At 44.7% G+C, this 15,670-nt stretch overlaps 1 protein-coding gene across 1 annotated transcript in view; it reads right to left on the reverse strand.

Moving 5' to 3' along the window:
* Positions 1–475: 475 nt before the first annotated feature.
* ERICH3 (glutamate rich 3) overlaps positions 476–15,670 on the reverse strand; it is a 127,432-nt gene continuing 112,237 nt past the window's right edge. The window contains exons 14-16 of the mRNA XM_075537396.1: positions 10,373–12,936; positions 708–848; positions 476–547 (exon numbers count right to left, since the gene is read on the reverse strand). Of these exons, the coding sequence (XP_075393511.1) occupies positions 476–547; positions 708–848; positions 10,373–12,936 (2,777 nt within the window). The remainder of the gene's footprint in view (positions 548–707; positions 849–10,372; positions 12,937–15,670) is intronic.

Below are 15,670 nucleotides of genomic sequence, written 5' to 3' on the forward strand. Positions count from 1 at the left end.
ATCTTCATCTATGTGATGGACGCTGTAGGGACCTACACTGGCGTTGCCATCACGGCCAAGGCATTCATTCCCAGGTGCCCAGGCTGGCACTGGCACATACTGATGTCGCTACAGTAAGTGCTGTGGGGTGAGAGCTTTCAGAGAGACGGCAGCAGCGATGGTTTGCAAACAATGGCATAGAGACCGAGGCATCTGAACGCTACTTTAAACGTCATTCCTATCAGCCTAATCCGGATTCCTGTGGGGTAGAAGTCCGACATGCCGGTACCCGCCAACTGATTTAAAAAAATTCTGCCAACCATTGTGTGACACCACTTGACACTCTCGACTTTTCTGTTGAGCTTCCTATTTCCACACAAAATTCACAACAATAAGCTTGCTTATGAAATGTATTAAGGAAGTAACAAGGTATATAATAGAGTATCAGTAGTGATTGCGAATGTAGTCCTCAGATCAGCATAACCTCTGCTCAGCCTTAAGTAACCTCAGGCAGAGAAGCTCTCTGGTCCTCAGCCCGAAAGACACAGACCCCACGGGCTTCTGCCCTCTGGAAAATGAGACACAGTTAGTTTGTCCTGCCAGTAAAGGCCCAGCATACCTGGGCCAGTAGGGCTGAGCCCAAAGGAGCTCCCTAGTTCCAAGGCTCAGCAAACTAAACCCCTGGTACTTAAGCGCCTGTAGGGAAATCTCTCCACCAGAAAGCTTACTGCTTGAAGGGGCTCCGCTTGGGGCTCCAGGGACTGGCAGCCCACCACGCTGCCTCGCCCCTGTCTTCCGGTTTTGCTGGCTGTATTCTGCGGCTGCTGCGTCTCACTGTCTCTTGGCATCTCCAGCGACACAGCTAGCGCCTAGATCAAAGAGGCTCAGCACAGGGATCTGAGGTCCAAGGAGCGTGCGTCACCCCTTCTCCTCTCTTCGTCATAGTGTGACGCGTCCCTTCCACCTCTGGGACGACTCATTTTACACTTAGCGGGGTGGCCAAATTGATCAATTCCCCATATTCGCGTTCCACGTGTCTTATATGCATGGTCCCACCCCCACAAGAGTCCTATGCACCTTCGTAACATTATTGCAAGTTAATCAATCCCTTAATTGGCAACGAGCCCATTACATTTGCATAGTCTTACTGTGATGTCTTAATGTTGTCTGTTTTAATCTCTCCAGTTTTTAATAACCATTGCAAGGGCTACACAAAACTCACAGACAAAATTCATGATTAAAGGGCTTATAAAAGAGGTTACAAAATGGTAACACCAGGGAGGAATGCTCAGTCAGAGTCCCTTGTCAAGACATGTTACAACACTCCGACAAGTCTGTTAATAAATGCCCAAAGGTCATACCACGTGGCTATAAGCCTGAACCCTAGGGCGTTCGGCTCCCAGAATCCCATGTGCAGAGGCAGCGCAGTCTCTGCGCCCGTGGGCCAGAGCACCAAATCCCCATGCAGTGGCCAGAGGCACCTTGCTCCTGAACGAAAGCACTCCGCGTTACTGGCTCTGTGCTTGCGAAGACCACCACTGTGTTCCGTGCCCTTGCTTCTGCCTCTGTTGCTGCTTGTCTGATACGATAGCTGTCTTCTGTATCCAGGAGGTTCGCTGTCCAGGCATCGCGGGTGCAGAGGATGAGATCCCTGCTCTCACTTCTCAAAGGACTCAATTTGTACAAAACAGGATGGCATTCTAGGGCATCCTATTCACAATTACACCAAGCGAATCCCATGAGTACCTTCTCCTACCTTCTTACCCGACCCAAAGCAGGGAGAGGTGATTTGGCATTTGGACACAGACCTACATCAAATGGTCCACTGTTTCTTTTAGGTGCCCCAGATCCTGGGCCTCCGAGAAGCCATCCCCTTGTCAGAGTATCATAGGGTAGGGCTGTGGCCTTGGTGCCAACTGCATCCCAGCCTTCTTCAGGCCTTTCATGCTTTTCCCTTTTCCTCAAGAGCACACCCCTATAAAATTCCTACACACACATTTCTAATACGAAGTATTTCCCTGGAAATCCAACCCCAAATGTTCAGTTTTAAAAGTTCCTGACTACGCTCATCTTTACCATTAGACAGTTTCATGTTATTTTTCATCGTAATGAAGTTATGTTCCCATTACACTCTGCCTGAAGAATTTTATTCTTCTGCCGTATCCCTTTGGAAGCCCTTTGTTGGGACTGGGGTGATGCGCACAGAGCAGACAGTCAGCTTTCTGCTTCCCGAGGCACGAACATCCGGCCTCAGCTCGCGCATCACCAAGCTCCAGCACTTACCCCACCGCCCCCGGCTTCTCTGGGTCCATTCTGCTGCCTTTCCTAGTCCTCTGACTCTTTCCTCAGGCAATGTTACCTTTTGAATATTATTAATTATTCCAACACAGGAAGTAAGCTCAGTTCCAGACCTGAAGGGTGACTAAGGGTCAAAGTATACATTTAAAATTTTCTGCTTAAAAGTCTTTTATTGGTCACTGTAATATTTCTCTGCAATTAAAATCTTACAGAAATTAAAATGTGGTCAATGTCTTCTAGATTGAGCTATCCTTGTAAGTATTTGAAATATTAATTTGTTCAAAAATGAGGTTTTAGAGTTCATGGAGGGAAAACTGGACATTTTTCCTGAACTTTTTGAAGCCCTTCATAGAGTAAATCTCTGGATTAAGAACACTCAAATTAAGTACAATTTGTGCGTAAGTAGTGGTTTCCATTAAAGCTACTGTATCAAAATGTTGGATTAAATACAATTATGTGTAGTAATGGACATGGGCAAATGTTGTGATGTTCATGAAAATATAGTGTGAGGCTTTGACACTTTGTGAGCTGCAGGGAAGAGACCGCCGTCACCTTGGAAAGTTGGATCACATTGCCATTAATGCTCTATGGAGTGAGTGACCTATTTGCGTTTAGCTTGTCCTCTTATTTGCCCTTGCAGACATGCCTTCAAAGGTAACTCCCATGCCAATGCTGGTGGTGGGTCAATGTAAAGAAAATTCCCAGGGGAAAATAAAGTGGGGACAACTAAGGGATCAAGAGGTGACGTGCCACCAGACGTTGGGAAAGGCAACCGTCGGGAAATAATTGGAACAATTTTAAAGGATAGAGTGGGAAAAACGGGGCAAATGAAACACTCCACCCCAATGAGAGCTACATGTCCTCCTAAGGAACACAGTGCAGTTTAATTATTGAAATGGCAAGGCTAATGAAAACTTCGTTAGCCAATCCAAATCAGTATAATGTGCCTATTAACCTTCTTTGAGGGCAGGGATTTAAAAGCTGTGCGTGCAGCCAGCCAAGGTCATTGTGAGTAAGAACGTGCTGCTAGCTCAGGTTGGTTCAGTCGTTTCCACGTGAGGGCGATTACCAGTTCAAGCTCAAGAAAGGGCTGCTTCCGGAAGTGCTGCAAGTGATTTTTCCCAAATGGAGGGAAAACTATTGAGGAGAGGGGTTATTTTCCTGATAAAATATTTAATGTAGATAGGGCTGGCTAATTTGGGGAGAAAATGCCTGAAAGGATATACATTTCGAAAGAGGGGTGAAAATGTTGCAGGGTATCAAAGGAGCTAAACTTGGGAAGAAATGTGTCCAGAGATTTCAAGGTCAGGCATTTGTTTTTGTATTGCTCCCTAAATCTAAGGGCACTTCAATACATCATTAAAGCACAGTTTTTCTTATTTGGAAGGGAAATGTAAAGGTCTATGTTATATCACTATCATTGAGATTGGTTCTTGAAACACTTGGTGCCTGCTGGTGAACATTATTTCTTAACCAAGAAAATCCCTTCCAAGCTCCCACTTGAGCTTGACAAATCCCCCAATCCAAACACTAAATTATCTGCACTAAAACGTTTGAAACTTTAGCCCTACTATAAAGTTTGTAATTTCGGGCCCAACACCACATTGCTACATCAGCAATATATCAGGTTCCTAGCTTCCTCCAAAGCATATGCTTTGTAACAAACCCTCTCAGAAGCTGGCAGTTCGTTTGGCTCCCTATAGTACTTTCAACATCCTTTACCAGCACCATGATTCAAATGCATTGATGCAGCTTTGGTCTTCCTTATTTAATGCCCAACACATTCCTGTGATGTCATTAAAATTACCATGGCTTGGATCAGGCATACCTTAATCCTCAAAGTAACACAATTGTTTTCCAACACTTTAAAGAGTTCTTATGCAGATTTACCCAATGCAGTGTATCATTTTATCTCCCAACTATGGATTCCATGAGCAGTGATTGTGGATCCAATCAAGACAAAACCCTCAAAAACGTCAACCTTTTCTGCATATGTCACCACGTTGCCTAATGGTCCAGTTGTGAAGATTTTTGTTATCTTAACATTAAGTCGTGATCCATATTGAAGGCTGAAATCCTTTCTCATCAACAAATACTTCAAGTTCTACTCCTTCTCAGCAGGCAAGGTTGTGACATTTGCATATCTCATGTTATTAAGCCTTCCTCCAATCCTGATGGCATAGTCTTCTGCATATAATCCAGCTTCTCTGATTATTTGCTCAGCATTCAGTTTGAATAAGTATAGTGAGAAGACACAACACCTTTCTTGGTGTTAAACCATATAGTATTTCAGTGTTCTTTTTAGAAAACAGCCACTTCATCCATGTACAGGTTCCGCATGAGCACAATAAATCGTCTGGAATTCCCATTCTTCTCAAGGCTATCCAGTCTGTTATGATCCATATAGCTGAATGCCTTTCAATGAATGTGTCAATGAAACACAAGTGAACATCTTTCTGGTGTTCTCTTCTTTGAACCAAGATCCATCTGATGTCAGCAAGCTGCAAAATTGGTAGTCCAAACCCACCAGCCATTTCACAAGAAAAATGAGGTTGTTTGTTCCTAAAAGATTGATAGTCTCTGAAACATTATGAATTGGTTGCTATGAATTGGAATCTGCTGCACAAGACCTTTCTAGAGTATTGAAAATCAAGGATGTTACTTTGAGGACTAAGGTGTGTTTTACACAAACCGTGGTATTTTCAATTGCCTCATATGCATGTGAAAGTTAAGTGAATAAAGAAGACCGAAGAACCATCAATGCATTTGAATTGTGGTGCTAGAGAAGGCTATTGAATGTACCATGGACTGCTAAATGGGCAAACCAATTGTCTTGGAAGAGATATGTCCAGAGTATTCCTTAGAAGCAAGGATGACAAGATCTGTGTTACATACTTTGGACATGTTGTCAGGAGGGACCGGTCCCTAGAGCAGACATCACACTTGGTAGAGGGGCAATGAACAAGAGGAAGGCCCTCAATAAGACAGATCGACACGGTGGCTGTAACAATAAGCTCAGGCATAGGAGTAATTGTGAAGATGTCACAAGACTGTGCAGTGTTTTGTCCTTTGTGCGAAGGGTCGCTATGGGCCACAACTAACTGGATGGAAGCTAACGATAACAACAGCAGCGTACATTGGAATTGACTCCAGGGCAATGGGTTCGGTTTGTCACATGAGAGTGGTGCCTGGATGACACATGTTGTGAAATACTTGACTTCTAACCTGAAAGGCCTGGAAATACACGGCCGAAAGGTCATAGTCCTGAGAAAGCTGTGGAATGCAATGCTACTCTGCGATGCTTGGCATCTCCATGATGAGAATCAACTTGATGGCAATTGGCTGGGCTTTGGGGGGTTGGAGTCACATTAGAGCCCCGATGGTATAGTGGGGTAAAAGCCTGGGGCTGTGATCTGCATGGTTGGAAGTGTGAAACCACCAGCAGCTCTGAGGGAGAAAGACCGGGCTTTCTACTGGCATGAGCAGTCACAGTCTTGGAAACCCACAGGGGTTACTATGAATCAGCATAAACTTGACGGTCGTGTGTTCCGTTTGGGGCTTGAGCATCCAGAGCCCTAAACAACTGGGACATTTTCCCTATCATTTTGTGCGAATTAAATATTTTAAGTGTAAGAAGATATTTAACACACATTGGGAGATATTTGATAAAGGAGGCAGAAACTGATTTCTTGATTTTGAAACTAACTTATCAGTCCCGGGAATCTTTAGTGTGGCTTCGTTTTGCCTCATATAAAATGCAGGTAAGTGCAAAATTCCAATCTTTCTGACTTTTGCTCATGTCATTAGAGAAAAGAGAGAAGTAAAAAAAATCATGTCAAAAGATTTTTAAAGTCAAAAGAACAAAAAGATATGTTTGAGGAAACTCTTTGAGAGCATTGCGCCTGTATTTCCTCCCTGTCCTCTTGCACCCCTTGCTGCTGCCATGCTGACAGGGGTTATAAAACTGACACAATCAGGTGGCCTTGAAGACAGGGAGGAAATATTACTCGAGGTCAGAAGCGACCTCTCCTGGGTTATCCTTGAGGCGGTTGGAATATTTCACTTGCTAGATGGATCTTCCTTGAGGCCTTCTTTTCTTCTGTAAGGCAATCATTTTCCAAGGGCAATGATGATGGCAAAATTATTGATTTTGGAAGTCTTAAGGAACTCAATTACAGTTCAGATTTACAACACAGAAGTTTATAAAGCCACAGAAAAGGTTGGACTCAAATAATTAAAGTAGAAAGTCTAGTTCTGCCTCCCTTTCTACCAATTGTCTATTTTTCTCTTGAATTCCTGAAGTAATGCACTTTATTCTTTGACACTGGTTGACATGATGACTGCCTTTTCATTGATGTGAAAAACAAAACCTAATCTCCTAGCCATGGACTCAATTCAAACTCAGTGTCCCTACAGGACAGAATAGAACTGCCCCAGTTGGTTTCTGAGACTGTAACTCTTTCCAGGAGGAAAAAGTACCATCTTTCTCCCATCCATCATGCGTATGAAAAATTTGTTTGTGTAAAAGAGTAACATAAATTTTGAAAGTCAATAAAACATATGTACCACAATATACAGTCCAATGAAATTAATTTTCTTTGTTGTACCCTAAAAAGTTTAGATTATATAAGGAAAGAACAAAGGATTTTAAATCTAGTCTTATTTAGTAAGAGCCATTCACATATCTTTTAAGTAAACATATCATTATTTATGTTTTTAATAATGAAGAAACTGGGTGGGGGGAAATCAGTTCAATTAAACATTAAAATAATTTTATTAACATAGTATTTTATTTTCAGAGAAGGAATTCACTTAATAAAAACATCACCACACTGAATTTCACAGTTAAACCCACAAGAAGATTGTAAAATTATGTTACAGAAAGTGTTTGATGAAATGCTGTAAATATAAAAAATAATTTAATATACTGTCCATTTAGCACATTATACAAAATTAATTTTTCAATGGAATTAAAACACTTAAAATTTTCCCCGTAGGTGCCATGCACAAACAAGTGCTTTGTTGTTGAAATCAGAACAAGTAGTGGAGTGCTCCACAGTGCTGCTCTTTAGTAACTTATGAACTTGGACAAAATGGAGCTGAGCTCTGCTCCTGACAGGAAACGGACAACAGACACATATGACAGCCCATGCTGCCACAGGAAATGGGACAGGGGAGCAGCCTACAGACATCATCATCATCAAATAGGTTTAAGGGTGAACGTGCACTTTTTTTTTTATGGGAAGCTTTCCTAAAGCAAAACAGAAAAGAGAGAGAAAAGGAGGACGTGAGCAGCAGAGACAGAGACAAGGTAAGAGCTAAAGAGACAGAGACAATGAGAATCGAACAGGGAGAGTCCACACAGTGGTTCCACAGTCAGTTTCCCAACCAGACTACTCCTCGGTACACGCACAAGTGCAGATTGAAGAGCGCCTCAGAGCCACCTGGACGGCTTGTTAAAGCATCCATTGTTGAGCTCATACACAGAGTGTGTGGTAGTGGCCACAAATTTGTGTTTCAAACACGTTCCAGGTGACGTTGACACTGCTGATTGGAAGACCACATTTTGACAACTGCTTGTCCATTCAACTTTTGACTTTTAATTGTACTATAATTTTTACTACAATGAAAAACACAATCAAGATGGCAACCAGCATGGTCTGCAAGATGACTTAAGGGGAGGACCACAGACAGAGTAGAACCAACTGAAGATGATTATCTAAGTGAAGATAAGTATTATATATATAATCTCCCAACAGAATTCCAAACTCACTGCCACCGAGCAGATGCCAACTCACAGCGACTCCACAGGACAGGGTAAAACTGCCCTGTGAATTTCTATGACGGCAACTGTTCACTGAAGTAGAAAGTCCTGTCTTTTTCCTGCTGAGCAGCTGGTGGTTTTGAACTGCTAACCTTTCAGTTCATAGCCCAACATGTAACCACTATGCTGCCAGGTTCCTATGAGTCAATACAGACCCAACTAAAACCAATTAGATCTGCATCTTGTGGGTGGGGCCAGAGATTGAGTCATTTATGAAAGCACCCCCATGAAATTCTAGCATGTGGTCCAACTAGAGAAGTCTTAGGGAGTTCCCTTTTACTTCACTAGAGCAAAGGGAGGAAATATCAGTGCTCTTTTCTAGGTACTGGCTTATGAATGAAGGTGTCTACAAGGAAATCAAAATCCCTGGGAGGCACTCTGATGCACCACTAGGAAACACTATCAGGGATAATTTAGAAAGTTATTGTGACTGTTGATTGACAGTGTACTGCAGGGTTAGTTCACAGGTTTGAAGTAACAGAACTCTGAAAGGTGAGAAGCACATTGATTTAGTCCATGTTTCCTTTCCTTTGAATGAAATCAACCAGAGCCTAGAATATAAGATGTTGACATATACAGGCCTATATGCTGATGTCCTGAATTTACCTACTATGATTTTGATATTTATCCTCACTTAAATAAATTATTTACCACTTTGGTTTAAATGTGAATGTTCCTATCAGTCAGACCTTACAGGAACAAAATTTAGCAAGTTACCCTTTTCAGAGTCTTTCAGGGCAAGTAGATTTAGAAACACACACATTAAAAACAAAGGGCTTTCTCAAATAATGTTTCCACCTTAATTACTTTCCTTGAAAAAAAATTGCATGATGGTTTGTAAGTATAAGTGAAGACACAAGCAATGGAACGCTCCCTGGGAGCACCCACAGGCCCGGAACAATGCTTAGTATTGATTTTACAGAGATTCCACTGAGAGCTCAATTTCATAGTTATTAAAACCCAAAGCCACACATTCTTAACAAAACTTCTAGATAAGAAATTAGGACTCATATCGGATTGCAAAGTTGACAAAAAGAATTTAAACAAATCTCAGATGTCAGGACTGGGCCTGGAAGGTAGATCTTTGCTAAAGTCAAACATTTGGAAATAACCATTTTGGTGTGGATCCAGACTCGTTCATTGTGTAGAATTCATAAGGGTCTCAGAGTTCTCTGTGAGAGATCACCGTTCCCTGGTTTCTTGCAAGGCTACTTCAAGTACTTCTCAAGCTGATTCCTGTGCGACTGGTCTCCACAAGACAATTGGAAACACAAATATAATAATTTTAAAAGAAAGTTAAAATCTCAAGTCTTAGAAAGATGCTTGGGTGAATCTTTATCCACTCTCCAGGTATTCCAGAATACATTGTTTAAATATCCTGAATAATGATAAGAATAGAAGCATGAATATAGTAACCTAGAATAGCAGACACTAGTCACTAAAAATATCAGGGTATCAAAGAAAGATCAGAAAATGCAAAAAATTATTTTGGTCTTCAATTCCATTTTTAATACACACACATATGGGCACACATGTGTGTGTATATATAGGCTTACAAAACTGTACAAATCAAAGCATGGAGACTATTTGGAAGCAAATAATCATAGCCAACCCTCATTTCATTACGTTAAATGCTAAATGGGCAATAAATTCTGTACAGGATTTGACTCACCCCCCCCCCCTGTGGTATGTAAAGGGGAGAAGCTGCCTCTTCTCCTAGACATGTCCATTCTCCCCCGTGTTTCATCTTTGGGACCTGACCCTGCAAAGGAGCTACACAGAATCCCTGGATGTGCAAAAGAGGATGTACCGCTGACAAAGCTGCAGCGCTACAGAAAGAATGGCCGTTGGAACCCTCCCCCCTACCCCCCTACCCCCATAGGCCTCTGGGAGCAAGGACTGGCACTCTCCTGAAAAAAAGTCACAGCCTTAAAAACCCAGCGCAGTACCCAGTTCTATAAGATACGCATGGGGCTGTGGTACATCCAAACAAATTCGTCCCAGCTGTTCTTGTGCTTTAAGGGACATGAAGATCTCACGCCTTCAGATCGATGTGCTTGCAAAGACCCAGGCCACAGCGATTTCGAATTGCAAGGGACATAGAATGGAGTCTTGGCATGTGACTTTGGCCACACCGTCATTGTACCTGGCCCTCACCAGCCGCGGGCTAAGCGTCCGAGGGTGTATGTCTGTGATGCTGTCTGTCCGCAGGGATCTACACAAGGGTAGCTAGTTTGTGGGTGGTGCGAACAGATTAGACTTCCAACTCACCATCTGCCCTGCAGTAGCTTGGGCCTCCACGTGATGCTGGAGAGCATCTGCATCCTCATTTTCTCTTTGCAGCAGGGGCTCTGGCGTCTCTTGGGTGTCAGGGAAGTCAGGGTTCCCAGGAGGTAATTCCGCAGCCTGCGTGCCCTCACTAGTCGGCTCTGACTCGCCTTGCTGTGGCCACCCTGGTCCGGTGGCCTGGGCAGCTCCTGACTCCTGCCGGCCTTGACTGCGCTCCGCCCCCTCCTCCCCTTGCAAGGAGCCTGCTCCTGCGGTGCTTCCCTCTTTCCTACCTTCCGGACCCCTTCCTTGCCTGGGCGGGGGCTCCTTTTCCACATTGGAAGCCTCTCCCAGAGTGCGTGGCCCAACTCCAGGTGTCAATGTCACTGTCACCTCCTGCACTGCTGGCCCCTCTTCTCTGCTCTGTGCTATTTCCGCTACCACCAACCTCTCCACAGCAGATGTTTGCCCCTCTCTTCCTTCCATCTCCTGCCGAGTTTCCTCCCCAGCAACTTCTGACCAGGAGGAGGCTGTATTAGTGGCTGTCCCCTCCACTGCTCGCTTGCTGTCTGCCAAGCCCTCGGGCTCCTCGATGGCCATTTCCACCATGTCTCCTTGACTGGTGGCCATTTCTGCCTTGTCTCCTTGACTGGTGGCCATTTCCGCCGTGTCTCCTTGACTGGTGGCCATTTCCGCCTTGTCTCCTTGACTGGTGGCCATTTCCGCCGTGTCTCCTTGACTGGTGGCCATTTCCGCCATGTCTCCTTGACTGGTGGCCATTTCCGCCATGTCTCCTTGACTGGTGGCCATTTCTGCCGTGTCTCCTCGACTGGAATCTGCCTGAGCACCCGCTGTCCCCTTTCCCAAGTTCCCAGAGGACACTGTGCTCCTGCTGCTCAGCACGTCTTGACCCACAAGGTGCTCTCTCTGTGCCTTGTCCATGGCCTCGCCTGGCGCTCCTCCGTGGAACTTCTCTGCCATCACAGTGTCTCCTGCAGGACCATCGCCTGGGGCCCCTGTCACATCCTTCACGCCTTCGTGCCCCGGTAGACATTCCTCTTTCTCCCTCCCCTCCAGGTCTGGGAGGCCATCTTGACCTTGGACTTTACTCTCCTCAGCCTCACCCGAGGTGACAATTGTCACCTGGGGTGCTGTCCCTGCTTTTCCTGACAGTTGGCTCTCGGGGACAGGGACGCCCAACCCACCCTGGCTGTCCCCTTGTGGGCCTGCAGCCTCCTGCTGGGGCAGCTCTGCTCCACCGCCATCCTCGGCCTCACTGCCCTCCTGCTCCTGGTCCCCGTCCCTGTCCCCTTGTTTCCCTGGAGCCCAAGTGCTTCCCAGGGACTTTTCTAATCCCGCCGCCGCTTCCGGCATGGCCATTCCTCCAGCGGGGAACAACTCCTCTGGCTGAGCTCTGGCCAAGGTCACTGCGCCGGAGTCTGCCTGGTCAGCGCCCTGGCTCAGCCCCTGGACAACAGGCTCAGCATCGCCCGCAGAATGGGGTTCATTCCTTTGCACCCCCTCTTCCTCCTGCAGCGCGGGACCCTCTTCTGAAGCGCTGACCCTTTCCCCATCTTCGCCCTTGGATGGCCCTTCTCTCCGAGGGGTTCTGGGCCTTGGGTCTTCTGTCCTCTCTCCTGCTGTCTCTAATTCCTCAGGTAACAGGTCCCTGCTGTCATTTTCCCTGTGATCTGCTGTCTCTGTCTCCATCGTCTCCTTTCCCACGCCTTTCTTAAGTCTGCTCCTTTCTTCTTCGGGGCTACCCTGCCCACCCATCTGAGTTAGCTCATCCGTTTCCCCGGAGATGAAGGAGCTCAGAGATGCTTCCACTCTTACGTCCTCCTTCGACCCTTTGAGCAGTTCCCCTCCGTCTTCAGAGCCATCTTCTCGCTTGGACATTGCTGCTTGCACGGGGGCTGTCTTCTCGAAGTGGGTGCCCGCTTCCTCTTCACTCTCTGTATCCCCTGGCTTCCCGGACCCTGCTTCTCTCGTCCCAGCCCCTCTCTGGCCCGCTCCCTTCACCAGTGGCTTCTCCAGAGGCATCGCGAGTCCTCCAGCCCACTCTGAATGCGGAGCTACTGCCCTGCTTCCCAGCCCTGGCTTCCCCGAATCCTCATCGCCTTCTGACACCGCCTTGCCAGTCTCAAGCTTGCTCTGTATGGAGCCTTGCTCCTCCAGAGCCCCGTCTTCATTTGGCCAAGCAAAGGCTCTGGCTCCTTCTGTCTCTGTTAGTTTTAACTCTTCTTCACCCAGACTTCCATCCCCGCCAGCTGCTGCCCTTGTCTGATCCACCAACTCCCGAGGAGCCTCGCTCTCCACAGTCAATGATTCTTCTGTTAACACTGGCTGTACTGCGGCTACCTTCCACTCCCCACAGGGGACCCCCTTAAGCTCTATGTCCCCCACCAAGGTCATCTCCCCTTTCCCCTCTATTGTGTCAGCATCCTTGGGCTGGGGAACATGTTCGATGGTTGCTTTGGTCTCCAGTTTATGCATGTCTGGTGCAACACGCTTGGATTCTGTGTCTGAGTCCAGTCTTCCTTCGACCATAGAGGTCCCATTTGGTGCTATAAAGACAAGGTTAGAGAACCAACGTTACCTTCATCAAAGTGGCTGCGGGGGGAATATACATATAATAGTAGGTAACACTTAAGTTTAAGACATATTTTCATAAATAATATCAAGGGGCAATTGATATTATACACAAACATTTCTTTTATTTTCTGGTACAACTATCCTCTATCCTGTTGAGGTAGTTTATTGTGCCAACCTGGCCAATAAACACATGTGGGATTAGTTGAAGGGCAGTTTCTAGTTCTCGGGTCTCTTGCTTTCTGATGGTCAGACCAGAGTGCAGCTGCCTTAGGCAGCTCCCTGCTTTAGCTGGCAAGGCTCACTTCCTGCAAGACATCCCTAAGGAGAAGCCACGTGGACTTCCCCTGATGCAGCCCCTGTGTGCTGGAGCAGCCCTGTGGAGACCCCTGCCAGCACTGAGATGCTTACACATTCACTGACTCGGCTTTCCTCCTGCAGTTGACATCATTTTGTGTGTTTTGTGAGATGGAGGAGGACTTTGTGGATTGCTGTTGGACATATGGGTTAATGGGTTAATATTGGACTGGTGGTCTTGGGCAGCACTAGGATGGGATGTTTTCTTGATGCGCACTTAACCTTTATATAAAACTCTCTCTTATAGATGAGTTTCTGTGGCTTTGTTTCTCTAAAGTACCTAGACAAACACCAGTGTTTAGTGGTGTCTCTTTATGATGAAGAGTGCTATCAAATTTAATGGATATTTGGGGAGGAAACAAAGAGTTAAACATTAGAAATGTTGAAAAGCAAATTCTTGGAAGCACTTAAATGTTAAGCATTCACACGTGCACACATAAGCACATAGGTGCACAGACACCCCCTCTGGTCTCTTTCAAATAATAAAATTGTCAGAATTGTTGTACAAGATGCACAGTGATAATTTTACCTCCTTAAAAATGATGATTCCTCATAAAACTGCCCTCTTCCCACACTTCTGGTCCATGTGACCATTTAACAAGATCATAATAAACCTGTGTGAACTGAGCAGTGTGCTATATATTATTAAGCTACTGGACTGCTAACCACAAAGTCAGCAGTTTGAAACCACTAGCAGTGCTGAAGGGGAAATAATGCGATTTCCACTCCCTTAAAAAGTTGTTTCAGAACTCCAGAGGTGGGAGTGCTACCCTGCCTTTTAGGATCACTATAAATCAAAGTTGACTGGTGTATGTGTGCTGTTGTTGTTTTTGTTGTTGTTTTTAATATCTTGACTTAAGAAGCCCTGGTGGTGTAATGGTTATACATGAAGACTGTTTTCTACTCCCATAAACAGTTACAGTCTCAGAAACCCACAGAGGTTAGCTTGAGTCAGCACTGAATGGATGGCAATGAGTTTGGAGTGTGTTTGTTTGTCTGTTTGTTTGGGGGGGTTGTTTGGGTTTTTTGGTTTTGTGTATGATGCAAAAAGCATCCTGTTGGCATAGTAATTCAGAATCACCAGCTGCTCTGTGGGTGAATGATGAGGTTTTCAACTCCCTAAAAGAGTTTAAATCTCAGAAATCACTATGAGTTGGAATTGGCTTGATGGGTGTAAATTGGGTTTGTATACTATCTTGATTTAGGAGTCCTAATGATATAGGAGGAGTCCTGGTGGGTGGCAGTTCAAAACCACCAGACACTCTCAGGGAGAAAGATGGGACTTTATACTCCCATAAAGAGTTAGCAGTCTAAGAAACTCACAGGGTCGCCATGAGTTGGCAACAACTCAATGGCAGTAGAAGAAAAAAGAAAAGGTAAAGTGCAGTGTTTCAGAGTTGTAGTGCTCACCAAAACATCAGTGGTTCAAACCCACCAGTAGCTCCGTGGAAGAATGAAGTGACAGTCTACTGAGGTAGACTAAGGCAGCTGACTTGGGAACCCCAAGGTAGCCTATGTGGTGGTTTTACTTTGTCCTATAAGTTTGCTATCAGTTGGAATCTATTTAACTGGTTTCTCTCTCTCTCTCTCTCTCTCTCTCTCTCTCTCTCTCTCTCTCTCTCTCATCTAGATGTGGTCATCAAATAACTTTGTGGCTCAAGGTAAGAATTTTTTCTAAAGACACCAATTTGTAGCACAGGTCAGGATATCTCCCATCTATGTTCGAAAACTGATTTGCCTTTGGCAAAACAAGATCACAGGGCAAGACAAGACTTTGTAGTCTGTGACAATTTTCAACATAGATAATCTTCTTGATATATTGCACAAGTTCTTATGCGTAATTCCCTGGAAAATACAATGTACAAGCTACAATACTTCAATAACTATAAATTCCATGTTTTTTAAAAGGCTTCAAATGCATTTATTACTTAACAAAGACATACATTTGCTGGATCAAAATAAGAAAATTCACGTCATGTTAAGGCATTTTAATTTTCCAACTGCAGAATAACACTGGAAATAGAAACTTCTAAAACAATCATCTTAATATTTTTTATTAATTTGATCTTCTTTTTTATTTATCAAATACTGTTCTAGATGCTATAAAATAAGTTATCATAGCAGGGCATCAACATCTAGATCATGTAAGCTTATGATACAGACAATGTGTCTTCCTTATTTTCTTTTTTCAAAAAACATGCTTATACTCTCTTATATCCCCTTCAGTCTGCCTCCAAATACTATGATAAATCATTTTTAGGTAAGTCGGTAGTAGCTGATATTGTAAGGTGACATTAAGTCAATTCCAAATCATAGTGACCCTGTGTACAACAGAAGGAAACTCTGCCATGG

The sequence above is a fragment of the Tenrec ecaudatus genome, chromosome 1, assembly GCF_050624435.1.
Source record: "Tenrec ecaudatus isolate mTenEca1 chromosome 1, mTenEca1.hap1, whole genome shotgun sequence".
Lineage (NCBI taxonomy): Eukaryota > Metazoa > Chordata > Mammalia > Afrosoricida > Tenrecidae > Tenrec > Tenrec ecaudatus.